The sequence below is a fragment of the Coregonus clupeaformis genome, unplaced genomic scaffold, assembly GCF_020615455.1.
Source record: "Coregonus clupeaformis isolate EN_2021a unplaced genomic scaffold, ASM2061545v1 scaf1756, whole genome shotgun sequence".
In the NCBI taxonomy this organism is placed as follows: Eukaryota; Metazoa; Chordata; class Actinopteri; order Salmoniformes; family Salmonidae; genus Coregonus; species Coregonus clupeaformis.
In genome coordinates this window covers 20,184-47,212 of record NW_025535210.1, presented here as the reverse complement: position 1 = coordinate 47,212, position 27,029 = coordinate 20,184, and the positions used below count along the sequence as shown (strand labels likewise).

The window sequence follows — 27,029 nt, the reverse complement described above, 5'->3', positions numbered from 1 at the left end:
AGACACAGCAGTACTAGAGATGGTGGTTTAATAAAGAACAAAATCCTCAGGCAAAGAAACTAAATCCACAATGTCCAAAAATAAAGCCAAGAGGCACAAAGAGGAAAACCTCCAAAACAAAGAAACTCCACAAAGTGGTAAAAAATCCCACCAGAGAAATATCCATATAACACAAGGCTTGGGCTGGGGCTGGGTGCTAACTTACAAACACTGAGCAAGGAACTGAGGAACACACAGGGTTTAAATACTAACAAGGGAATGACCTACAGGTGCAAACAATAATTAGATCAAGAAAAAACAAAAGGTACAAAAAAGGTGCAATGGGGACATCTAGTGACCAAAACCCGAACAGTCATGGCCAAAACCTGACAGATAGTGGACTTTTCCCGCTATATCCAGAACCGGAGCCATTGTTTTTGGGTGGTCTTCATATGGTGGTGGCGCTGTTGGTAAGGGTGGGTATAAACGGGTCCTTTCCTTTTGTCCTGTTTTCTCCGCACACAGTTTCTTAAATTTTCCAAGCATTGCTAGGCCAATCCTCTCCTTTAGCTTTGCTTTCTCCATTGCGTCTTTAATTTTGCCACTGCGGGGCTCTCCTTCACTTTTCCATTCGCCTTCTGCTTTCTGGGTTTTCCGTTTCAACGTCTCCAGTATTCTCCCTGGTTCGCCTTCTACAGGCACTCCATCGGGGGACAGTATACAACCATCGTCTATCCATTCTCTATAAAGTTTTTCTCCTCGCCTGCTCCATTCTTTTCCATCTTTTCCTCCGTTTGTTTCAAGTGTGGATTTTAGAGCCTTCAATATTCTTTCCGCTTCTCCGCTGGTAGTCATGTTTTTTTCGTTTTAATTTGTAATATTCGTCCGCTATTTAGTTATTTAAAGTACATCTATCTATTATTCCCACCTAATTAGTTAAACTCGGCGCCAGGTTATTTCAACCTTAATTGTTTGAAAGCAGTATTCTTACAGTGCCACACATCAAATGGTAAATTGAAGGAATAAACCCAATTGTTTCAATTATTTAACCAATGTGGCGATACATCAAATTAAACGCCACACATCAATTGGTAAATTGAACGAATAAACCCAAGTTTTTCAATAATTTAACCAATGTGGTGATACATCAAATTAAACGCCACACATCAATTGGTAAATTGAACGAATAAACCCAAGTTTTTCAATTATTTAACCAATGGTTGATACATCAAATTAAACGCCACACCATATCACTTCAATTTACTTATTTAAAAGCAGTATTACGCTATGTCAAACATCAAATGTTATATTTCAAATATATCAGTTCAAACGTTTTAGTTCAGTCACACTCATTCATCACTTTTCATTTCATGTTTTCGATTGTTACTGACGGGTTATATGGTTTGAGTAAACACAAATCCAACATTTATTCCCAAATTATACCGTTTGGACAGCCACAAACGTCTTTTGATTCCCAATTTGTTTTCTATCAAGGTATACAGGTTTATCATTTACACTTTCATGCATACGACAACACTCGCACTGTCTAACTTTTATAGTACCTCCTATGGGTGTCTTTTGTTAACGTTTGCACACTTTAAACTTTATTTCCTAATTGTAATTCTCATCATTTACTGTTTTAAAATATTCTTTGTATTCACAGTCAAAAATGGTACACAGTTAAACGTAGTATACAGTTATCACACAGCAAAAATAGTACACAGTTATCGCACTCACTCACAATACACAGTCATAATCCTATCATACAGTCAAATATGTCACACAGTCATAAATGACACACTTATATTCCACACACAATCTATTTGGGCACACAGCCGCGTCTATTTTATTCAAAACACTGTGCTGAACCTAGCCGCAACCCTTAGTTACGGACCTTGCCAGTCACCAGTATTATCTAAAATTTCCCGAACCTAGCCGTATCTCAGTTACGGACCTTGCCGGTATAATTCTTCGAACCTTAGTCGTACTGTCGTAGTTACGAACCTTGCCGATAGCAATTATTTAAACCAATTATTCCCTATATCTTCCGAACCTTCCGAACCTTAGCCGTATTGTCGCAATTACGGACCTTGCCGGTAGATGTCAGTATTGTCTCCTGAACCTAGCCGTATCTCACGGACCTTGCCGGTAGAACCAATACTCTCTGGTACCATGGTTTAAACATCACATTTACTAAAGGCTTGCATGTCACAATATTGTGCTTATCTACTCATAATAGTTTCATAATTGAGTTCACTTACATCAGACAGGTGTTTCACAAAATTAATTTGGATAAAGCCAATGTGCAGATCTTTAGTTATTTAACAATAGGTATCTGCTTACCTTTTTAGAAGCCCGGGCAGTTTGTGAAACACACGGTTCGATGAAAGAGGTGACCAAATGGGCCGGACAGTATCCAGCGAAGTCCCTTCTACCAGATCACGTCGGGGTCACCAATTGTCAAAGTCGCGTCAATTCAAATCTGGTATTAGGAACAAAAGAGGTCAACACGACTTCTAAGATATACTAGTTATTTTAATTAATGCAAAAAACTTCAATGGTAAATATGATGTTTCGTATATACGGGCTCTTTGAAATACCTCGCAGGGCACTTCAGAGAACTAAAACATTGTTTCAGATCCAATACTCAAATACTCTGACAGAGAAAGTTTCCCACTTCTCTGCTGGCCAATTAGAGTAAAGGAATGAGTGTGGTTTTAACTTTACTCAGCCAATCCGTTGGTTCAGGTGTTGGTCCCATCTCCTCGGCGCCATTTGTTGCACACTTCAGCCAGGCACAAGTTTATCATAACAACCTGTCATAGTGAGAAGAGCCAGCTCCCTTAGACCTCATTCCTACGTCCAAGGAAGGTTCACAGATCACAAAGAACCAGCATAGTCTAGCATTTGGAGAAACAATCCTTATCTCATTTTACCCCCTAAAACAGCTCTTCACATCAATCACAGCCTGCCAGGTGTCACAACCTACATTAGCCCAGTCAAGAATGCATTCTTTCTAAGTTAGTCATCCCATCAATTTAGGAGAATAATAAATCCCCAATAAACGCCAGGGTTGTAGGTTCGATTCCCACGGGGGGTATGAAAAAAAAAAAAGTAACGTATGCACTAACTGTAAGTCGCTCTGGATAAGAGCGTCTGCTAAATGACTTAAACATGTTAAATGTAGAGGGCCCCGTAAACAGTTCCACAAACGTCAGCATGAGTGCTCTGACTGTGGAAGCACTAATCACTGGACCAAAGCTCACTGTCAGATGCACCAGCTGTGCGTCAAGTGCTTTCCCCGGGGCCACATGAGCTTTGACTGTAGTGAGGCTGGGCAGCGACAGAACCCTGGATGTGGACAGACTGGCAGGTCTCAGGAAAACTAGAAAGCCTCCGTTCTGAGGAGGGCAATGTGGGGCATTCTTATTTTTCCTCCACTGATGATGATATCCAATCTGTTTATTCTTACTTTTGTGAGTCAGTACCCAAGAACAACACAGTCATTTTTCAGAACACAATGAGAATTACTCAGAATGACAGTTTGTTTTACACCACTGTGCTAGTACAGAATAAAGTTGAGCTGAAGGGGATGTTAGATAGTGGGTCCATGGCTACTACTCTGCGCGCAGATATTGTACCTCGGTTGAGGGAGGCAGGAGTGGTAGAGGGGAACTTTCTAGATCCTTCAGACATCATCCTGGTGGGTTGTGGTGGGAACAAACTAGCCCAGTGGGCATGTGTGACTTAAAAATTCAACTTTATGGCTTCTGTTATGTAGTCCCAGTGCTTATTGTTGATGGGCAGGTTGATGAACTCATTGTGGGAACTAATGTGTTGAAGTCTCTGATTAGACAGTGAGTTTCTATGTGCTCACGCAGGTGCCCGAGAGCTGTGGCTGCACCAAGGGCTAAGCTATTGTGTGTTGTCTCTTCGTGTACAGGTATGTCATTTATTTTGTCAGAATTATGTTGTATATCATTTTACTTCTATTGTATAGTGTGTTGTTAGGCACTGAATGTGTCCCCTGTCGGTCTGTCCCCCTGTCGGTCTGTCACCTGTTTTTCTGTCTGTGTCCCAGGAGCCAGAGTAAATGCCAAAGACAACAAGTGGCTCACTCCTCTGCACCGGGCCTTGGCTTCCTGCAGTGAGGTACGTGTACTGATACTGTCAGCCCTCACACACACTCCTGTGCATATGTGTTTGACTGTTAAGTGTGTTGTGATTTTTAAATGCACTTTAAACAAAGTTGAACATGATTTGAACTGTGTTCCTGTAGGAGGCTGTCCAGGTGTTATTGAAACACTCTACTGACGTGAACGCCAGGGACAAGAACTGGCAAACGCCGCTCCACATCGCTGCGGCCAATAAGGCAGTCCGCTGTGCCGAGGCCCTGGTCCCTCTCCTCAGCAACGTGAACGTGTCAGACCGGGCCGGGCGCACGGCGCTGCACCATGCAGCCTTCAGTGGACACCAGGAGGTTAGCAATTAGCATGGACATGATTACACACTGTAGTCTACACTTTATACCTGTCCTATCCCCACGTTGAGCTTACTGTGCATCCGATTACTTACAATGGTTGAATGTAGGGCTGTGACGGTAATTGGATAACCGTGACATTGACGGTTTTGGATGAAGAACGCCATGAAAATAAAATTACCGTCAAAACCAAGTATGATTTTCTCTCCATAAAATGTTTTATCACCTTTTATTTTAATGTAGATATACTTTATCCATAGCGGGAGTGTTAACTCTTGATTATATGGTATTGTTTTGCTGACTTAGTTGGAGGAGATATAGACAGTTTAATAGATGGACTATCTTTTGATGCACCGCAATCACCAAATCTGCTCTATGCGCGAATAGGAGAGAATCTTTGAAGGTCAATTCAGGTTAATTGAAGAGGGGGGGTGAGGTGAAAAGTGGGGACCGGGGGTAACTATACTACCTCTAGATCTATAGCCTACAGGCTGGGGGTGGGTGGGTAGCCTCTGACCTCTGACCTTCACCTCTGATCTTTTTCATTGTTACAGTAGATCAGAGGAGTGAGGTGAAAAAGATGGCTCTCATTGCAAAAAAAACCCCATAACAACCTGTTTGGGCACATTTCAGTTTCACACCTAACGACGATGGAGAACCAGATGACTTGGACCAGCCTGTTTGCAGAATATGCGCAAAACCCATAGGCTACCTACTAAGAATTCCAGCACCACAAACGGGACATCGATAAGTGGCGAGCACTGCCAGACACTGGAACTCGTTATTTAGTCATAGGAATGGTGCCTTTACGAACGGTGGAGAAACCCGCCTTCAAATAAATGCTCTGGAAATTTGACAGACTATACGAGTTACCGGGGAGAAAGTATTTGTCTCAAACAGCGGTCCCTACCTTGTTCAACAAGGTGAAGGGGGAGGTTCAGACAGAGCTAAAGGACGTAGATTTGTTTATTTTTGCACTGAATACGGACATGTGGTCAAGTGTAAATATGACTCCTTACATGAACCTAACAGTGCACTATCTGACGAAAGACTGGACACTGAAATCCAACTGTTTGGAAACAACCTACATTCCGGAATACCACACAGCCGACAAACTCTCCGAAGCCCTGCGTTCGGAATTCCTTGACTGGGCCCTTGACGAAAATCTAATGTCCTGTATCGCCACAGACAACGGGGCCAACATTGTGGCTGAAGTGAGGCAACTGAACTGGCCTTGGCTAAATTGCTTTGGCCACAATCTCCATCTCGCTGTCACCATCAATGTGAAGCTAGAGCACAGGCCGTGTTCTAGGCCTATGTAGAACTCTGGTGGGCACTTTTTAGCAGAGCTGGCGATTTAACAGGGGGACCTAGTAAGGCCCAGACCGAGCTGAACCTCCCAATTCACAACCTCATTCTTGTGAGAAATTAAGTTTTAATAACTAAGCTGTTGTTAACATATAGACTAATATGTTATAAATTGTGTTCTTACACTGGTACAGTTATGCCCTATGAGAGATGTACAACTGCGCATGTGCGAAAATAAAGAAAGGGCATTTTCCCGCTTTCTGGTTGAAACACCAACGATGAACATGTGTGTTTATTCCTCCGTTAAGTAAGCCGGTATTCCTGTCCTGAAGATGACAGCACCAACAGGTTATGGGCCCAGGAGGGAACATGGAAGCCGATGGAATAGATTATGTTTCGACGGAGATGAAAAAAACTACGAGTTATGGGAGACGAAGTTTTTGGGACACTTGCGTTTGCTAGGGCTAAAGGCCACCATATTGAGCATGGGTGAAGATGAAGAAGACGGAGAGAAAAATGAAGAAGCCTACGCCGAATTGATACAGGTTTTGGGTGATAAAAGTCTTTCCCTGATAATGAGAGAAGCAGCAGATGATGGGAGAAAAGCGTTGAAGATATTGAGGGAACATTATGCAGGTAAAGGGAAGCCACGTGTGATTAGCCTCTACACTGAGCTAACTTCTCTTCAGAAAGCCAGTGACGAAAGTGTTACGATTATATCATTCGTGCTGAGACGGCTATTACAGCACTGAGGAATGCTGAAGAGACTTTAAGTGACGGGCTGTTGATTGCAATGATTCTGAAAGGTTTGCCCGAATCATTTAAGCCGTTTGCCATCCACATAACGCAGAGTGACGAGCCGACAACTTATGGCAAGTTCAAAACCAAGTTGAGGAGCTATGAAAGCACCGAGAAGTTTAGCGCCATTTCCACTGACGACAACGTGATGAAGGCAAGTAACATTAAAGTTAGCTGGCCAAGAGGAATAGATAAAGGGACCGAGATAACCTGCTTCAACTGTGGCCAGAAAGGGCACAAGGCCCGGGAATGTACTGTTACTGGAGAGCACAGAGAACGGAGACAGTGGTGTAGTTTTTGCAAGCGCTCCACTCATACTGACGCAAATTGCAGACGAAAAAGAAGAGACAATGTGAAACAAGCAACAGATGCTGAAGGCCACACATTTGCATTCAAAATAAGTGACTGTCAGGTTCGTGGACTGAAACATAAAGGGCTGATGGTTGATACGGGAGCAACGTCACATATAGTCACGGACATCGGGAAGTTTAAGGAGTTTGACGAGACTTTCAAACCGGAAAAACATTCCGTGGAGCTGGCTGACGGAACAAGAACGAATGGTGTCGCGGAGAGGAGAGGTGCAGCGGAGGTTTACCTGAGAGACAACACGGGTCGTCGGGTGAAAACAACGCTGACACAACACGGGTCGTCGGGTGAAAACAACGCTGACACAACACGGGTCGTCGGGTGAAAACAACGCTGACGAAGGCGCTGTACGTGCCGTCGTTTCCACGGGACATTTTCTCTGTTAAAGCAGCGACAGCCAACGGAGCTTCAGTCAACTTTCGACAGGGGTGTAACAAGCTCATCCACAAGAACGGTACCACTTTTGACATCGAGGAGTACGATAGACTTTACTATCTTAACACTGTAAGTGATGAAAATGATGATGGATGTCATGGGTGCTATGATATTCACACATGGCACAACATTCTTGGCCACTGTAATTTTGAGGATGTGTCAAAGTTAGAAAATGTGACAGAGGGAATGAAAATCACAGGTAAGATTGACAAATCTACCCTCAACTGTGAAATCTGCACACAGGGAAAATTTGTTCAGAGCAGAAACAGAGAGCCTGATGAAAAGGCAAAAGCAGCTCTTGAGCTTGTGCACACTGATTTGGCTGGCCCTATTGAGCCAGAGGCGAAAGATGGGTTCGGATATACTCTAGCATTTACGGATGATTATTCAGGGTCAGTTTTTGTGTATTTCCTAAAAGCAAAAAGTGATACTGTAAAAGCTACTGAGAAGTTTATTGCTGATGTGGCCCCTTATGGAAAAAATGAAGTGTGTCAGGTCAGATAATGGCACAGAGTACACAGCCAAAGAGTTCCAGTCACTGCTCAGTAAGAATGCCATAAGACATGAAACTTCAGCCCCTTACTCACCCCATCAAAATGGGACCGCTGAGAGAAATTGGAGAACACTGTTTGAAATGGCAAGATGCATGCTACTTGAGAGCAACCTACCAAAGAAATTGTGGACATATGCTGTAATGACTGCTGCAGTAATTCGCAATAGGTGTTACAATAAGCGTGTAGGACAGACTCCACACTACATGTTTACTGGGAGAAAGCCTGATCTTTCAAAGATGAAAGAATTTGGATCTGTTTGCTATGCATACAGACAGAACAAGAAAAAGTTGGACTCAAGATGTGAAAAGGGTATTTTTGTCGGGTATGATAAAAATAGTCCAGCATACCTAGTCTACTACCCAGACACTGGAAAAGTTCTTAAAAACAGATTAGTCAAGTTCGTTACAAAAGATGTAGTCGAACGCCAAACTCAGACAGATTTGGAAATGAGTGATGATCTTCATGGGGAGAGATTTCAATCCCCCATGCCAAAAGCCAAGATGGCAGATCAAAATTCCGAAGAGACACAAGATGTGCAAATCGAGACTTCAGATAGTCAGAGTCCACGCTATCCAGACAGAGAGAGGAAGAAGCCCCAGTACTTAAAAGACTATGAGTGTAAAGTGAAGTGTGATGACCAGATACCACCTAGTGTTGACTACTGCTACAGAGTAATGTGCAATGCACCACAAACCTTCAAAGAAGCAATGATTTCACCAAAATCAGAGATTTGGGCTACTGCTATGAAGGAGGAGATGGATTCCCTTAGGGAAAATGATACATTCACATTGACCACACTGCCAGAGGGTAAAAATGCAGTGGGGGGCAGGTGGGTCTATGCGGTCAAAAACAATTCAGATGAGACTGAGACATACAAGGCAAGATATGTTGCAAAGGGATATAGTCAAGTGGCAGGAATAGACTATAAGGAGACTTTTTCTCCAACTGCAAATATGACATCAGTACGTTGTTTGATGCAGCTAGCAGCTCAGTATGACTTAGAGTTACATCAGATGGATGTCAAAACAGCATATCTACATGCTCCTATTGACTGTGAAGTGTACATGGAGCAACCAGAGGGTTTTGAAGTCAGGTCAGATACAGGTGAGCAACTAGTCTGCAAACTGAACAAGTCACTGTACGGCCTGAAACAGTCAGGAAGGAACTGGAACAAAATGTTGCATGATCACCATGGTTTTACACAGAACCCAGCTGATCACTGTGTTTACAACAAACAAACTGCAACAGAAAGGATCATTTTGATAATTTGGGTCAATGATCTAATTATCGCTGCTAGTGATAGTGACTCACTCACAAGTGTAAAAGAAATGTTAAGTGAAAAATTTAAGATGAAAGATCTTGGGAGGCTTAGACATTTCCTAGGCATCGATTTTACACAAAGTGAAGGGAAAATAAAGATGAGCCAAACAAGGTACATAACCAAGATACTGGAAAGGTTTGGTATGTCAGACTGTAAAACAAGGTCAACACCATGTGAACAAAAAAACAAAATTTGATGGTGATGGTGAACCTATTGATTCAAAAAGGTATCGTGAAGTGATAGGCAGCTTGATATATGTTATGACATGTACAAGACCGGATATCAGCTGGATTGTCAGCAAGCTGTCACAGTACCTATCAGAACCAAAAGAGCAACACTGGATAACAGCTAAACATGTGTTGAGGTACTTGAAGGGGACAATGAATCAGGAGTTGTGTTACAAAAAGGGGGTGGAAAAACACAACCTCGTAGCATATAGTGATGCTGATTGGGCAGCAGATCAAAGTGACAGATGAAGCATAACAGGGTATTGTTTTAGTTTAACTAAATGTGGACCTGTTATTTCATGGAGGTCTAAGAAGCAGCCAACAGTAGCTTTATCTACATGTGAAGCAGAGTACATGGCACTGGCTGCTACTACACAAGAAAGTTTGTACCTTGTACAGTTATTGGGCCAGATGGATAGTGAGTGCCAATATGCACCAGTAACAATCTTTGAAGATAACCAAGGTGCAATTGCTCTGTCAAAGAACCCAGTATGTCGTCAGAGATGTAAACATGTTGACATCAGATATCATTTCATTCGACTGCGCTCAGTGATGGCAAAATAAGTATTGAATATTGTCCAACGGCAGACATGGTTGCAGATGTTTTGACTAAACCTGTAACGAAGTTCAAAAATGAAAAATTCTTGGGTTATATGTTTGGAATGTAAACTGACATTTGTGAGATGTATAACTGTAAGCTAAATGTGTTGATCGTTAGGTTGAATACGACTTGTACAGTATAAGAGCAAGTGGGGGTGTTAACATATAGACTAATATGTTATAAATTGTGTTCTTACACTGGTACAGTTATGCCCGATGAGAGATGTACAACTGCGCATGTGCGAAAATAAAGAAAGGGCATTTTCCCGCGTTCTGGTTGAAACACCAACGATGAACATGTGTGTTTATTCCTCCGTTAAGTAAGCCGGTATTCCTGTCCTGAAGATGACAGCACCAACAGCTGTAATAACCACATTTTAGGCTATTCAATGTTAGAAGAATAAGATATGCAAAATTATTGTTCATGAATAATTGTAATTCAGATGCCCGAGCAAATAAACAAACAAAATAGGCTAGTTTCCTTGAATCACTTAATGTTGCATTACCATAGGCCCATTGTTTTATTTAGCCAATCATACTCTAATTAAACCACTGATTATAATGAGAATATAGAACATATTCTGGGAATCCTACATGTTACGTGTGTATACTATACCAGAAAGCATGATCATTAGCTTCTTCTGGATTGTTTTAAATCGCGTAGCCTGTCGGAAGGCAGCGGGTGCGGCGAATAGGCTTCCAAATAGATGACTGTTGAGTTGTGAATGTCAGTGAAAGAGAGGCTCAACCAGGCATATCGCAATTTTTCAAAATACAATGGAGGGAAAACAGTTTGGAAAGCAACTGGCTTATTGCTTCAAAGAGAAGAAGATGAAAATACTAATGTCTTTTTAATGATCAAAATCCTCAACTTAATTGAGGGAACAGTATCATTGGCATCGGCTATATCCCCGGTGAGTGTGCATATTCACTGTCTTTATCACTGGGTCAGTGCCACTTGAAAGTCGTGTTGAAAAAGATTCTGCTAATCTCTCTAGTCATATAAAGTGTAGTAGAATTGCGTGATTTTAAGATAATAAAAGGCCACATTTATCCAGTGAAAAGAAACCTACTCCACCACGCGCTGCATTGAACAGCCTTTTTTTGCGAACAGTGATTGAGTTATATTATTAGCCTAAATTATGACTATCCAATTTACTAATCACATTAGGAATAGTCAGCTATTTTACATAAGTTTGCAAATGTGATGATGCATGGAAGGCTTGATATTTTTTCATGGTGAAAATTAGCTTCCCCAAACTTGAGAGCAAGACTGGCCTAAACGCGCTAATGTTTTCCTTTGCTAATGTCCGTCCCGCCCCCCTGTCAGCTGTCAGTTTTGTCGATGACCACGTACATAAGACACGCCAATCACCGACACCTGAAGTTCCATGACCATCACAGCCCTAGTTGTATGCTTGAGTTTGTTCAGAGGAGGCTTTGAATAAAATCCGATCTGAGTGTGAAATGCCTTACTGAGGGTAAATGGAAGCTCCTCTTGTGCCCGGCTCAGCCTTATACAGTTTAAGGTACTTTACCGTATCCATTTCAGTAAGGCTAGATTGTCCAAATTCTACCCAAATATTGATGGTACATGTGACAGGTGTAAAAGCTCCTTGGCGGACTTGACCCACATGTTCTGGTCCTGTCCCCATCTGGCAGATTAGTTGTCCACTATTTAAAACCCTTTTTGAAGCATTTGATATAAAGTTGCAGCCTAGTGCAGAAATGGCTATTTTTGGAGTACCAAACAACAATCCTTCTCTGACCAATAGTAGAGTGTTTGTTTCTAAATCTCACGCTTGACAGGGACCTTCGATGTTGATGCTGGGCGGGAGAAAAATGGGCACCCGATTTGAGAGACACCTGTCTACTTTAGGGGTCTAGGACTATTTCTGTTCAGGCATACCACTGGTCTACTATAGGACATTGATTATATTAAGAGTGTATTTCTGTTCAGGCATAACACTGGACTTTGCTTCAGACTGTGTGTTTGTTTCCATTCAGGCGTACCACGGCCACCACCATGCTATGGAGGTCCTGGTTCAGTCTCTGCTGGATCTAGACGTGAGGAACAGCCAGGGGCGCACCCCTCTGGACCTGGCTGCCTTTAAAGGCCATGTGGAGTGTGTTGACGTCCTCATCAACCAGGGAGCCTCCATCCTGGTTAAAGACTTCACCCTGAAGAGGACCCCCATCCACGCTGCAGGTACGCATAGGATATCACGTAAGACCTAGAGATTCTGTAATTCAAAAGTTTTCCTTACCAAGATGGACATTTGTTTGGTCATGTTGCTAGGATGCCAATGTCCACTCTAGGGATATTATATAGCATAGTGTGAAAATGCCCACTACACACTGATCTAAGGTCATTTTTTGTCATTATTGCTGAGGATCTGGGGAGGGTAAGCTGATCCTAGATCAGTGCACAGGGGGACTTCTATCCAGAGCCAGGTACACAGCTAGCAGGTGACAGGCTTCGAGGGCCTCAGCCCCAAAATGTTTTATTATCTGCTGTGTTAACATCATGAGGATGTCATCTACCAATACCACTGTTCTAGAAATCTGTCTGTTCATATGAAGGTAATAGTCGTCCAGCAATCAGCTCATATCCTCTCTGTTTAGCCTCCTCTAGCTACCAACGGTCAATCATCTCACATTCTTATATCCTCTCTGTTTATCCTCCTCTAGCTACCAACGGTCAATCATCTCACATTCTTATATCCTCTCTGTTTATCCTCCTCTAGCTACCAACGGTCATTCGGAAAGTTTGCGTTTGCTGATTGGAAATGCTGACCTCCAGAGTGCAGTGGACGTTCAAGACGGGAATGGACAGTAAGTCAAGAGGGGGGGGAGGATTCAGCAGGGAGGAAAATGTGGCAAAGAGCTTCCTAGGGTTAGAGGCAGATGCTTGGAATTTAGAGTGGTAGAAAGTGGCCTTAGCAGCAGAAACAGATGAAGAAAATGTAGAGAGGAGGGAGTGAAAAAATGCCAGGTCGGCAGGGAGTTTAGTTTTCTTCCATTTCCGCTCCGCTGCCCGGAGCTCTGTTCTGTGAGCTCGCAATGAGTCATCAAGCCACGGAGCTGGAGGGGAGGACCGAGCCGGCCGGGAGGATAGGGGACACAGAGAGTCAAAGGATGCAGAAAGGGAGGAGAGGAGGGTTGAGGAGGCAGAATCAGGAGATTGGAGGGAGAAGGATTGAGCAGAGGGAAGAGATGATAGGATGGAAGAGGAGAGAGTAGTGGGAGGGAGAGAGCGAAGGTTGCGGCGGCGCATTACCATCTGTGTAGGGGCAGAGTGAGTAGTGTGGGAGGAGAGCGAGAGAGAAAAGGAAACAAAGTAGTGGTCGGAGACATGGAGGGGAGTTGCAGTGAGATTAGTAGAAGAGCAGCATCTAGTAAAGATGAGGTCAAGCGTATTGCCTGCCTTGTGAGTAGGGGGGGACGGTGATAGGGTGAGGTCAAAAGAGGAGAGGAGTGGAAAGAAGGAGGCAGAGAAATGAGTCAAATGTGGACATAGGGAGGTTGAAATCCCCCAAAACTGTGAGGGGTGAGCCATCCTCAGGAAAGGAACTTATCAAGGCGTCAAGCTCATTGATGAACTCTCCAAGGGAACCTGGAGGCGATAGATGACAAGGATATTAAGCTTAAATGGGCTAGTGACTGTGACAGCATGGAATTCAAATGAGGAGATAGACAGATGGGTTAGGGGAAAAATTGAGAATGTCCACTTGGGAGAGATGAGGATTCCTGTGCCACCACCCTTCTGACCTGATGCTCTCGGGGTATGCGAGAACACATGGTCAGACGAGGAGAGAGCAGTAGGAGTAGCAGTGTTTTCAGTGGTAATCCATGTTTCCGTCAGCGCCAGGAAGTCGAGGGACTGGAGGTTAGCATAGGCTGGGATGAAGTCAGCTTTGTTGGCAGCAGAACGGCAGTTCCAGAGGCTGCCTGAGACCTGCAACTCCAGGTGTGGGGTGCGTGCAGGGACCACCAGGTTAGAGAGGCAGCAGCCACGCGGTGTGGGGCGTTTGTGTAGCCTGTGCAGAGAGGAGAGAACAGGGATAGGCAGAGGCATAGTTGACAGGCTGTAGCAAATGGCTACAATAATGCAGAGGAGATCGGAATGAAATGAACTAAACATCTGGGAGAGTAGAGAGCAGGGCCTCCCTCACCAAAAACTTCCTAAGGCACGTTCACGCAGATGAGCAGGGACCCTGGGCATTTTTCTTTTGGTGTTTTTCAGAGTCAGTAGAAAGGCCTCTTTAGGGTCCTAAGTTTTCATAACTACCGTCTGTAAGCTGTTAGTGTCTTAATGACCGTTCCACAGGTGCATGTTCATTAATTGTTTATGGTTCATTGAACAACATTTTACATTTTAGTCATTTAGCAGACACTCTTATCCAGAGCGACTTACAGTTAGTGAGTGCATACATTTTCATACTGGCCCCCCGTGGGAAACAAACCCACAACCCTGGCGTTGCAAGCGCCATGCTCTACCAACTGAGCTACAGGGGACTAGCATGGGAAACAGTGTTTAAACCCTTTACAATGAAGATCTGTGAAGATATTTGGATTTTTACGAATTATCTTTGAAAGATCCTGAAAAAGGGACGTTTTCTTTTTTTGCTAAGTTTATGTATACATTACATGACACAGTAGATATCCATATGACAGCTGGCTCCCCATGGGCAATGTTGACATTTTAAACAATGCTATGTAACTGAACATCTATAATTAGAATTTACTTATAATGAAAGGATAAATGAAAGGCTCCAAGGCGCTAACATGGAGTCCTTTTAAAAGTTGGCAGAATTCTCTAAATATTTGGCTCTGGATAGGCCGAGTCATCTCAAGAGTATTGGAGCCATAGAATTTGAGTGATTCTATTCTAATTCTAGAATGATTCATTCTAATTCTGTGATTCTAATTCTATAATTACACATCCTCACACTCACATTATAGCAGTGACCTAAGAGAGATTCCTTTTCTCTATCTAGATCCCATAAAGATCACAGAGAGGCTGAGAGACTGACCAAGTTGGACGAGGCTGTTCTAGACACAGATACCCAAACTCAGTCACAGGAGGTTGAAGAAGAGAGTGAGTTGGACGAGGCTGTTGCCATCCCATCTCAGTCGCAGGAGGTTGAAGGAGAGAGTGAGTTGGACGAGGCTGTTGCCATCCCATCTCAGTCGCAGGAGGTTGAAGGAGAGAGTGAGTTGGACGAGGCTGTTGCCATCCCATCTCAGTCGCAGGAGGTTGAAGGAGAGAGTGAGTTGGACGAGGCTGTTGCCATCCCATCTCAGTCGCAGGAGGTTGAAGGAGAGAGTGAGTTGGACGAGGCTGTTGCCATCCCATCTCAGTCGCAGGAGGTTGAAGGAGAGAGTGAGTTGGACGAGGCTGTTGCCATCCCATCTCAGTCGCAGGAGGTTGAAGGAGAGAGTCAGTTGGACGAGGCTGTTGCCATCCCATCTCAGTCGCAGGAGGTTGAAGGAGAGAGTGATTTGGACGAGGCTGTTGCCATCCCATCTCAGTCGCAGGAGGTTGAAGGAGAGAGTGAGTTGGACGAGGCTGTTGCCATCCCATCTCAGTCGCAGGAGGTTGAAGGAGAGAGTGAGTTGGACGAGGCTGTTGCCATCCCATCTCAGTCGCAGGAGGTTGAAGGAGAGAGTGAGTTGGACGAGGCTGTTGCCATCCCATCTCAGTCGCAGGAGGTTGAAGAAGAGAGTGATTTGGACGAGGCTGTTGCCATCCCATCTCAGTCACAGGAGGTTGAAGGAGAGAGTGAGTTGGACGAGGCTGTTGCCATCCCATCTCAGTCACAGGAGGTATGATGTATTTTTCTATTACTTGGATGACATTTCATTGAGATATTTTGTGTTTTAATGACGCAAAATTGAATTCCAGCCTAACTCTGCTTTCTGTTGTCGCCATCAGGCTGCAGTGGTGACCTTCACTACCGTGACCCACAAGGATGAAACTTCCCAGACCAGCCTCACCCTCAGCAGGGGAAAGAGAAGCTACCCAGACCTACACACCTTTGTGCAGGACATGAAGGACGCAGTAAGTTGCTCTTTGGCTTCCCCATGCATCCCCTAGATATGTTCCCTATCTCAATTGCATACTCCTCGTGTCCTCTCTTCTCAAAACCCATTGGATGAGAAAGCCAGAGGTCCCGCCCTTCTGACCTTCTCATCCAATGGGTTTTGAGAAGGAGGTGAGGAGATTGAGAGTCTCCCATAGTCTCGGGCCAATACAAAGGACTCAACGGACCAAATAACCAATCAGGGATGACTGGGTGTGGCCTAGTTCCATAGAGGTCCATCCTTAACGTAGTCTAAGATAATAGAGGTAATGTCCATCCATAACGTAATCTAAGATAATAGAGGTAATGTCCATCCATAACGTAATCTAAAATAATAGAGGTAATGTCCATCCATAACGTAATCTAAAATAATAGAGGTAATGTCCATCCATAACGTAATCTAAAATAATAGAGGTAATGTCCATCCATAACGTAATCTAAAATAATAGAGGTAATGTCCATCCATAACGTAGTCTAAGATAATAGAGGGTAATGTCATGTAGTTCATTGTGTACTTGCATTTATTTACTTTTCAGCCATTGGAATCTGCTGAGTGAGAATATGCGTGCCGGGGTGAGTTATAGTCACCTCTAAAGTAGTTAATGTTGGTAAAATGGACCAAACATTCATTTGTGGAAATCCTGCAGGACCTTTAATCCTGAACCACTGCTTTAATTGACTAGCTTGAGTAAATGGTTCTACGTTTTATATCAGTGCAGCCCCTTTAACAAACTAACTCTGTATGGTCTTTTAACATTGCAGATGAGCAGACATGAGTTTAGTGCCAAGTGCATGGATATTGTAGCATGGGTGATGGAGTCTACATCCACTGTGGTTGTTCCCGCCCTTGACCTCACCATGCAGATAGAGCTCTCTGATTCGCCAAGCTCTTCTGGATCAGGAAGTAATGAGGCAGGAGAGGTGACCTCTCTTGGCCGCAGCGTCAGATTCAGCTGTAGTGGAGGACCCAGCAGGTGCACCAGCGCCAGAACCGCCTACAGCACACGCACTCCCACGCCTTTCCCCTCCTCTCACAGGTACCTAGCCCTATCCCCTCCTCTCACAGGTACCTAGCCCTATCCATGCCTCTCACAGGTACCTACCCCTATCCCCTCCTCTCACAGGTACCTAGCCCTATCCATGCCTCTCACAGGTACCTAGCCCTATCCTCTCCTCTCACAGGTACCTAGCCCTATCCCCTCCTCTCACAGGTACCTAGCCCTATCCTCTCCTCTCACAGGTACCTAGCCCTATCCCCTCCTCTCACAGGTACCTAGCCCTATCCCCTCCTCTCACAGATACCTAGCTCTATCCCCTCCTCTTTTTGCAGGTCTTTCCTGTTATAGGTACAAATATCCATTCCAGATCCACTTAGTGAGAAATACTACTTAGATACTACACAACCACTCTAAAAGTTTACTCTAAATGTTAATGTTTGGACTGAGTGTGGTTTGAGATGGTTCACAATGCTTCCTTTGAATAACAATAACAAGGTTGAGTTTGTGTCCCAAATTCTTGGATCATATTTTTTTATTTTGTTACCATGTACTATTAATTTCTGTTGTGCATTCTGCAGGTGTTTGACCTCTTTGCTGAGTGAGGACAAAGAGCGATATGTCTCCTCACCTGAGGGTGGCGATAGAGAGATGAGACACAGACCACACTCAGCACCACTGAGATCTGTGTTTGGCATCTCTGAGGACTCTGTCTTCGACATGGTCCAGAGCGGCCAGTCGCAGGGTGACATCGTACCGCCGCCCAAACGGAGTAGACAGGAGAAATACAGACCTAGCAAAATGTCAACGGACGGCAAGTTTATGATGGGTATTGTCGAGGTTGGTTATAAACCTTCTCAACTCCAGATGGGCTGAGCTAATGCGAAGTGTCAGTCAGGGAACTCTAGTTCTGCTGACTGGAAGTATCTCAGCAAGTCAACAGTTTGCCCAAGAGATGCTAAGCATGGCGACTTTTAAGATGTATTCCCATGCCATAGAGCATATTGCGCTCGGCCACAAGTCTCCCCTTGAGTTAGAGAGGGAGCTTGAGGCCATCTTGGGTCCTCTGGCTGGACAGGTCATAGTCATCATCATAGATAGCATCATCAAGGCTAAAGCCAACGGAGGAAATGAGGGGAGAGCGACCAGCCCCTTGACCTATTTTCTAACTGCCATTTCGGCAGAAATACAAAGCCTAGTGGTTCACAGATCGGCTAGCAGACCATCCACCAGACTGTCCAACAACAACCCACTGCTGAACATTTCCAAGTCGAAGGTCTTAAGATCAGTTCTGCTCAAAATGGCAGAGCTCTTTGGCCAAGGTCCAAGTGAAACCTGTCTAGTTCCACTAGTCCAGAGTCAGTCCAACAACTCCATTTGCGACTGGACTGTGAATGCAGGCACCATTCATCCAAGTACATTTCTGTCCGACAACAGAGTGACAGAAGTGTCATCCGATGTTGTGGATCTTGTACTTGAGGTTTTTTTGGATAACAGGATTTTTGGATAACAGGAACCCGTCAAGGCCACAGAGTGCCTGCTCCCACAACTCAGCTAGTGGAGCAATAGATATGAGAGCTCTTGCTGGGGACTTGGTCAGACAGGTGTCTGTCAAACTCATCCCGTTTGTCTCTGAGAGTCAACTCTCCACCATGTCCATGACAGATCTGTCATCATCTTTTTCTGACTCCACCTTGAAGCAGTTGTGTTCTCGCTCTGTTGTTGCTCTGGTAACTGCCTGTCAAGCAATCAAAACAGAGCTCGAGAACCAGAGACCTACCAACCTGGCAGCCAGAGACCTACTATCGTCTCTGGTAGAGACCATTGAGGACATGGATATCTCTGACATCCTCCAGGGCCCGTCGGCCATTTTGGAGGAGGCTGCTGTGATAAAGCACCCAGAGATGTCCACCTCGACAATATACAGATCTCTGCTTCTCGACTCATCTCTCGCCTCCTCTAAGATGGTCACTGAGAGCATTATCTTCAACAACCCATGCCCATCAGAGGAGAATGTGAGTATTCAGAAGGAGCTCCCTGCTGATAAAGTTGACATCCTCCATGGTCAACCAGTGGAGGAGTATATTGTCAAAGCTGAGCAATGCATCACTCAGGTCATTCAGGATGCAGCTGTGACATATACTGCTGCGCTGGATAAAACCGACACTTGTGGGAAACTGTCGGAAATCCTATCTGTCCATGTTTCCTCAGAGAATATTGAGGAGGCATCCTCTGATCTCTTTGGTGGAATTATTTCCGACCTGCTTGAGGTATATGAGGTCAATAAGGCCTCCATGCGTACGAAATCAGGTCGCAAAATGTTCTGGGTGGAAGTGAGTTCAGGTTCCCAGAAGATTTATACCAAAACCCTGGACAAACTAAGGAAGCTGTTCACCTCCCACCATCTCACTGAGGGAAAAAATACTCCTGTGCAAATCGAGCTTTCTGCAACTGGACTACTTGTAACTGAGGCCACTGTGGAGGAATCTCCTGTAACTGAGGCCACTTTGGCAGTGTCTCCTGTACAGAAGACAGACAGTAAGACCCCTTCTAAGTCCTCAGCCTCAGCCTACCAGCTCACCCTCGACACCTGCACTAAAGGGGTAATCAAACAGGTGATCTCGGTGCTGAGGGTGGACACTTCAAAGGAAGACTTCTCCGCTTCCGTTGGGGAAAGCACGTCAAATTCATCCTTCGACTTCAACCAGAAGTTGGACTCGATAATTTCGAAATTGGAGGACCTCACCATTTCGAGTGATGTGACGTCAGCCGAGATTGCCACACTCACGCGATCTCTTAGTGCAGCCAGCAGAACCTCTAACATTTCCATCCAGAGCTTTCACAGTGCTGAGTTCCGAGCTAAGGCCAAACACATTGTGAGTGAGACCATTCTCAGAGCTGCTAGCAAAGCCAGCCATTCTTTGCTACAGAGCATGCCTAGCACCACCTTCTCACACCATGCGGTTTCTACAGCCGAAGATATAGTAAATATTATCATGCAAGACCTTGAAAGTGTATCCCAGTACACTGTGGACGACGCAGACTCCTTCCCACTAGGAGAGAAAAAGCTGGAGTTCCAGCTCAAACCCAGAGTTGTATTTGACAACTTATTGGATGCTGCTCAAACCATGTACCACAGAGTAAAGGATAGACTGAACATCTTTTTCTCTTTTCCACCAGTGTTAGTCACCACAGCCAAATATGTGCTGGACTCCACCCCTGTGGAGACACTCAGACGTTCTAAGTCCGCTGACACTGCTCTTGTTGAGGACAGGAGCCGCCCTCCGTCTGTGAGAAGTGAGAAGCCTTTGTCAAAAGTCTGTTTGGCTAAAAGTCTAAAGCCCTTGTGTCTTCGAGTGGCTCTTCAACAGACCACCATATAATTGACACATGCAGTGAGGATGTCACTCTGCCCACCAGGAGTATGTCAGTTGTGAGCAACAACAGTTTGAAGAGAGCCTCTCCTCTCCACGGCAGTGGATTGAGTGAAAGTTGCAAACCTCTTGTGGCTCTAAAAGACGTAACAGTGGCAGTCAGCCAAGAAGGCTTTAGCAAAACTGCAAAGAAGACGCTCAGCTTGATCCTAAATGTGATCAAGTGTAGAGTGGCCAACTCTGAGAGTTCATCTGTTGGGCAGATTGCAAGTGAGGAGTGTCTGATAGCCACTAACATGTTAGACTCTGTACTGGAGAGCCTTGACCAGTTGCCTGACATGAGCGCTGCCGATGAGATCACAAGGACAGAATCCCATACCTCTATCGCAATGGACGAGACAGGTTCACGGTCAACGCTTGTGAGCCAACAAGAAATAAACATATCTGATACCAATATCATAGTGAAAACTATAATGGACACATTGAAGACGGACGACCCAGAGATGACTTCAGCAGAAGAACATCTGGATAGGCTCCTGTCAGTTGAAGCCCTTCAAGGTGCGTCTGGCAACCTGATCGCAAAGGTCCATGGTCTCATTCAGGAGATAACCATAAACCGCCAGCTTCAATCCATGGTTGGCCACAGAAGCCTCTCTCAACCAGCGCTGCCTAAACCAGCCTTGAGGAAGCTGTCAAAGGACGATGCCTCAGAGCTCATTTACAACTTTGCCCAGACTTCTGTTAGGAGACTCCTGGGGCAGTGTATGGGAGGGCCTATGCCACCCTCGGCTGAAATGGTTTTGGATCAGGTCATCAAGTTGATGACAGACGTGGTGATCGACAGCCTGACTTATGTGTCCAAGTCTACAATGGAGGATGGTAAGTGAAAGTACCTCTTTTCATCTGCATAGGACTTAATTGTAACATGATGCTCAATACATTGCGTTTTATGATGTAAAATTCACTGGTTGTGTCCAAAATGGCACCTTCTTCCATATTTAGTGCACTACTTTTGACCAGACCCTATGGGTCCTGGTCAAAAGTAGTGCACTATAAAGTGAAGAGAATGCCATTTGGGATGCAGTGACTGACTTCAATGGCTGCGTCCTCTTCTCCCAGTTATTGTACACAGGTCGGTCACACTAGCGTGCTCTTCTCACTCAGACACCAGCAATGCCACAAGTGACATCACTCATGGTGTTGTAGCTGACCTTAATGCTACTGAGGAATTCCCTGCCAGGAGCCTTAGCCCGGCTGATGTAAAGGCTGACGGCATGGCCCGCCTTCCCTCTGCCAGAGGGGAAGAGACTAAGAAGAACAGGAAGTGGCGTTTCCTACCGAAAATGCATAAGTTTCCAAAGATCATGATTAAGGTAGGGTGCTCTGTGTTTTGAGATTACATCTGTAAGGCAGGGCTGAATTTTACCCTACAGATTCACTACACCCCTATTGTCTCTCAGCATTAGAACAAAACTGTTGTCATTGTCTTTAGGAGGTTGAGTGAGGACGCTGTAATGCAATCCTAATACACATGGGAGAGAGTCAATGGCTATGTCCCAAATGGCACCCTATTCCCTATATAGTGCACTACTTTTTACCAGCGCTCTATGGGCCCTTTTCAAAAGTAGTGCCTTACGTAGCGAATAGGGTGCCTTTTGGGATGCACACTCTGTATTTTACACAGGCTCAGTTGTCCTGATGTGTTTTGTCAACAGCTGTTCAAGACAAAAGGGGAACCGAAGAGCCACCCTAAACAGGATGCACTGCCTACCAAACGTCTCAGAGAGACTCATATTTCTCAGGGTAAGTGATAAGCATCGATAATGTCATATTGATGTATCACCCTATGACAAGCTTGTTAAAACTGTGACAACAGATACAGGCAGACCGACGGACAGACAGACAGACAGGCAGACGGACAGGCAGTCAGACGGACAGACAGGCAGACGGACGGGCAGACAGACAGGCAGGCAGACAGACGGACAGGCAGACGGTCAGGCAGACGGACGGGCAGGCAGACAGACAGACAGACAGACAGGCAGGCAGGCAGGCAGACGGACAGGCAGGCAGGCAGACGGACAGACACAAACACACACATTCATTTTCTGATTATGAAATGTTCTTATGACATATGCTGAGTGTGAGGTTCCAGAGGTTCCATCCACTTCCCCACCCAAGGAGGACCTGACAACCATCTCAATCATCTCAAATGAGCCTCTTGTCTATGATCTGTCGGCATGGTTATACTGGCCTGTGGCCTTCTTGGAGGCCTTGATGATATCGGAGGGGGGCTCCCATTTGAAGCAGGGCTCCAGATTGGCCATCTTTATGGTCATTATTGAGGACAGGGTGCCATCCAATGCTAGGCTGTTTCTTCTCTTGGTTTTGTTCAGTCCCACAACTGAAAACACCCTCTCAGCATCTGCGTTTGCATGGGGCAACACCAGGACAAGCTTGGCGACGGCAGCAAGCCTCTCGAATTCTTTGGCTCCTGTCACCTATGGAAAATGCACCAAAACACAATGGAAAAACATACCTTGATTTTTGATTGATTAATACTGTGAGTATACTGTAGGTTGATCCATTAACAAAGTTCAGATAAAAACATGCATAATTTGAAACATGCATGACACATATATGCATGCAACAATTTTAAGCAACAGATGTAGCCAAGCCACACCTGCCAAAAGGAAAGACAAAAAAGGAAAAACATTTTACCTTATGCTTCCGGGTTGCCATTTCAGCCCAGAAGCTTTCCATTTCAGTTTAGTCCTGCAGGGATATCATTGGCATGGTCTGATAATTTAGAAACTCCTCACCCAGAAGGTCATGCTCCTCTGGCCAATGGTATGGGAGGAGATGGGGAAACCTATTTATGAAAGTAGAGTTACAAGTTGTTACGTTTTAGGTATATAGTCATCAACCAGCAGCAGTTCATACACATCTTTGAGGAGAAGCCACATAAGAATATCTCATGTGCAGTTTAGGAGTGAACACACCTCATCATACAACACAGGGTATTTTAGCTAAGATGATAGACAATAATTAGAGAAAAAAAACGAACCTTTCAACAAAGTACAGGACATCTTCGATGTCACTTTCAGCCCTCTGCCGTACATCTACAAATTGTGCGTGCTTGATCAGTGGCTCTTCCAGTGGCAGCTTCTTAAGTGCATAGTCCACAGCACTTGTCAGGAAACACAACACAGCTTCATGGAATGAATCCACCTGCTGTGGTGTGATGTCACCCTCGTCGAGTAATCTGTTAAGTTTAGCCCTGGTTGTGAACCCAATACAGCATATCGGTATAAGGTACAAGGCTAAATATCACATATCACAGTGTTTGATCATAATAATAGTCAAATACTAACCTGGTAAATGGTTTGCATTTTCTTCAAAGGCAATTTCACAAGGCTCCTCATGGCACTGCAGAGCTGCTGGAACCATAAACTTGGAACATAGCTTGCGTACGAATTTCACCATCTATAACAGACATTTACAAAAATAGTAGGTGAAACCTGTTTTAGAGGACCCCTGCAGATATCAGCAAGAAACACAGAATGGAAAAAAACTGCAAAATCCAATCCCACCTCATCATGTAACAAAAATATTGATGACTGCTCTCTCTGAAGCAGCAAGTTGAAAGAAGTGAAAGTTGGTACGGTGGCTTGGAAGAACAGCAGGTACACTTCTGTCATGGGGTCAGTGAATGTCTGCACAAGTCTCTTGAACCTGGCCTGATTTTCATCTTGAATCAATCAATAAATAACACAAAACAAGAGGTTGTCATTAATACAAGTATGTGACTAACAATCCATGTAGTTGCTGCATAATGAAATTGAAAATTGATGACCATACTAGCAGATTTGTAGTAGCTGGCCAGAGGTTCATACAGCCTCAGGATCCTGGTCACACAACGTTCAAGGCTTAGCCAACGGACCGAGATATGCAGGAGGACTCCATGTACTCCGCTTCATGGAGCTCACAAAACTCTGTTTTAGACATTAAATCCATATCATATATTTTCTACAGCTCAGCATTTCAGTATTACACTTAATAGTATCAAACATGCACACCTGTCAGGTATCCTTTCCGATTTGTGCTACCCTTGAACCAGTAACCGATGTTCACTACCATATCCTCCAAATCAAAACCGGACACCTGCAATGCATAAATCAATCATAACACATTCAGTCAATGCATGTAATTAGGATACAAATAAAAAGTTACATGTAAAGATAAATCAGGCCTTAACTCACTTTAAAACATCTTTAAAAAATCCCACTCCTGCAGCTTTGGCGGTGTTATGTGCCACATGACAAGGACAACCATGAATATAGGTGTTGGGATGCTTCTGGAGCACCCTAGAGGCAATGGAATTACGTGGTCCAATGTTCACAGCTGCATTGTAAACTGAGAGACCAATGCAGTTCTCCCAAGGGATGCCATGCTCCTCTATGGTGGAGTTCATTTTGGTGAAGATCTCACTTGCTGGCCCACATCTCCTCCCACTTGTTGTGCACATATTTAAGAACTGGTGGACAACTTTGCTGCCCATGAAGACCCGGACAGTAAGCGGGTTCATCTTTTCCACTCCTATAATGACAAGTTAGAATCATACAGATGTTCATGTTATTAGATGTTTAAAAATACACAAAGCACATGTTTTGCAGATGAGAAAAATCTCAAATAGTTTGTGAAATACCAGTGTCATTCGACCCATCCGTAACAAGGGTATACGGGGCTTTTTTCATCTCCTTCACAAGCTCCTGTGTGAAATATGGTGCGAGTGCTTCATTGGTAATGCAGGATGACTTAGTCCTGGCACACCTGTACTCTGCGCTGTCTTCGAATCTCCGAAACATTATTTTAGGAGAGGCCCCAGGTGGTCCGCAAAGGCTAGGGGGACGTTGTGAACTACCAACCCAGCTGTCATTTTGACCTCAGCCCTTCTTGTCTGTAAGAAATTAAAAATTATTAATCCTCCCAAAAGACCATAGTTTATTTAAAATAGACGCCTGCGATAATAGGGCACAGGTAAAAAAACACATTCAGCAACTAAGATCTCAAATTAAGAAAACTGGACTGTACTACACTGAAATACAAACCACAAATTAGTCAAAACTATCAACCATGACTTTACCGTGATCAACTAGAACACAAAACTCTTGACTGAACCTTGACAGAATCATTACACATATCATACCTTAACCTCTTGTGCAGACATACCCCCCAACAGATGGAACGGCCATTGCATATTGGGATATTGTGGCTGTGGACAGGAGAGCTCGTTGCTTATCTTGGTTGCCTTTTGCTTTTTATATGGCGCACTACATCTGTCACACCCTGGTGGCAACATGAGTTTTCAATACGGCAGACTGCACACCAGTAGTGCGTGTTGAGGCTCCCTCTGGTAATAAATGGCCATGAAGAGGTCCACTCATTTTTGAAAATGGATCTATATGTTGCTGCTCCAGCCAGAGCACGACTCTTCTGGCCATGCTGTTGGATTGGGGGGGTCTCTTCTTTCTGTCCCTCTGTGTCTTCTTCCATCTGCCCTGTTGGTTGTTCTATTTGTCCTGTCTGTTGCTCCTCTGCTTGTTTGTCAGTCTGTCCTGTCTCCTGCTCTCTCTGTCCTTTGTGTTGCTCCTCTGTCTGTTGTCCTGTCGTTTCTATCAATCGTTCTGGCTGTTCTGTCAGTGTGTTTGTCTGTCTTTTCTCACTTGGCTGGTTCTTTAAATAAAATAAAAGGTTTTGCTTTTGTCCTGGCAAAGGTCTCTTACGGGACATCTTTGAAACCTTAAACAATTAAAATGGTCATGTTGGTTTAATAACTCTACTCTCAGTTACAAAAACATACCTACTTCTATTGCACACATTTCCTGTATTTATGTTAAATTCTTTGGAATACATCTTACCTGTTCGAAATCAGCTGAGTTTACATTCACCACACTAAATCATGTTCACACGCACAAACAAATAATTTATTTCAAGATTTAAAGTTTAAGAGAGTGAGTATTCAATTGGACGACATTTCATTGTTACATACCTAGTCTCAGCTCAGCTTCTTATCAGACTTCTTTAGGTAGTGACCGTTTCATCTCATGTTGACTTTCGCGGCAATGGTATCTCTTCTTCTGTCGCTAACTTCGTGGTGCAGCACATATGGCTCAGTGGCGCTCATCAGCGCCATCTACCGTCGGGGAGTTTGAAAAAAGGAACGAACGAGTCTCGGCCGATTTTATTTTTGCGTGAGAAATTGGATGTGTGGCGTGAGTGCGTGTGAAAACAGGCAAAAACGTGTGTCACACGGCGAAAGCGTGAGAGTTGGCAGCTCTGTGTTAACACCCTTGTTGATGCATGCCAATGTGTGTGTCAATGCAAAGAAAATCTAAACTACATTGTAACAATTCATATACAATTCAGTATGAAAATGTATGCACTCACTAACTGTAAGTCGCTCTGGATAAGAGCGTCTGCTAAATGATTAAAAATGTTTAAAAAAA

The 27,029-nt window shown here is 44.3% G+C and overlaps 1 protein-coding gene and 1 long non-coding RNA gene across 4 annotated transcripts; one reads left to right on the top strand and one right to left on the bottom strand.

Annotated features, from left to right (window-relative positions):
• Positions 1-16,642: 16,642 nt before the first annotated feature.
• Positions 16,643-22,326, top strand: LOC123487514. Of its 3 annotated transcripts, XR_006659799.1 has the most exons (4): positions 16,643-16,727; positions 16,917-17,191; positions 21,643-21,896; positions 22,239-22,326. XR_006659799.1 is itself a non-coding variant. In XM_045218729.1 (3 exons), exon 1 carries the CDS (start codon positions 18,802-18,804, stop codon positions 20,530-20,532), a length of 1,731 nt encoding a protein of 576 aa, XP_045074664.1. In that variant the 5' UTR covers positions 18,777-18,801; the 3' UTR covers positions 20,533-21,402; positions 21,643-21,896; positions 22,239-22,326. The 3 variants fall into 3 exon arrangements, 1 of the variants encoding a protein (XP_045074664.1); XR_006659798.1 differs by having other exon boundaries at positions 16,675-17,191; XM_045218729.1 differs by lacking the exons at positions 16,643-16,727; positions 16,917-17,191 and adding an exon at positions 18,777-21,402.
• Positions 22,327-23,919: 1,593 nt separating this feature from the next.
• LOC121560724 lies at positions 23,920-24,559 on the bottom strand. Its single transcript, XR_005999064.2, has 3 exons — positions 24,382-24,559; positions 24,114-24,271; positions 23,920-24,006 (listed from the first exon to the last, which is right to left on the bottom strand). It is a non-coding gene; the product is annotated as an uncharacterized LOC121560724 (long non-coding RNA).
• Positions 24,560-27,029: the final 2,470 nt, after the last annotated feature.

Bases quoted from the DNA above. Each gene is read 5' to 3' on its own strand.
- LOC123487514 (XM_045218729.1), top strand. From the start codon at position 18,802: ATGTCCATGACAGATCTGTCATCATCTTTTTCTGACTCCACCTTGAAG.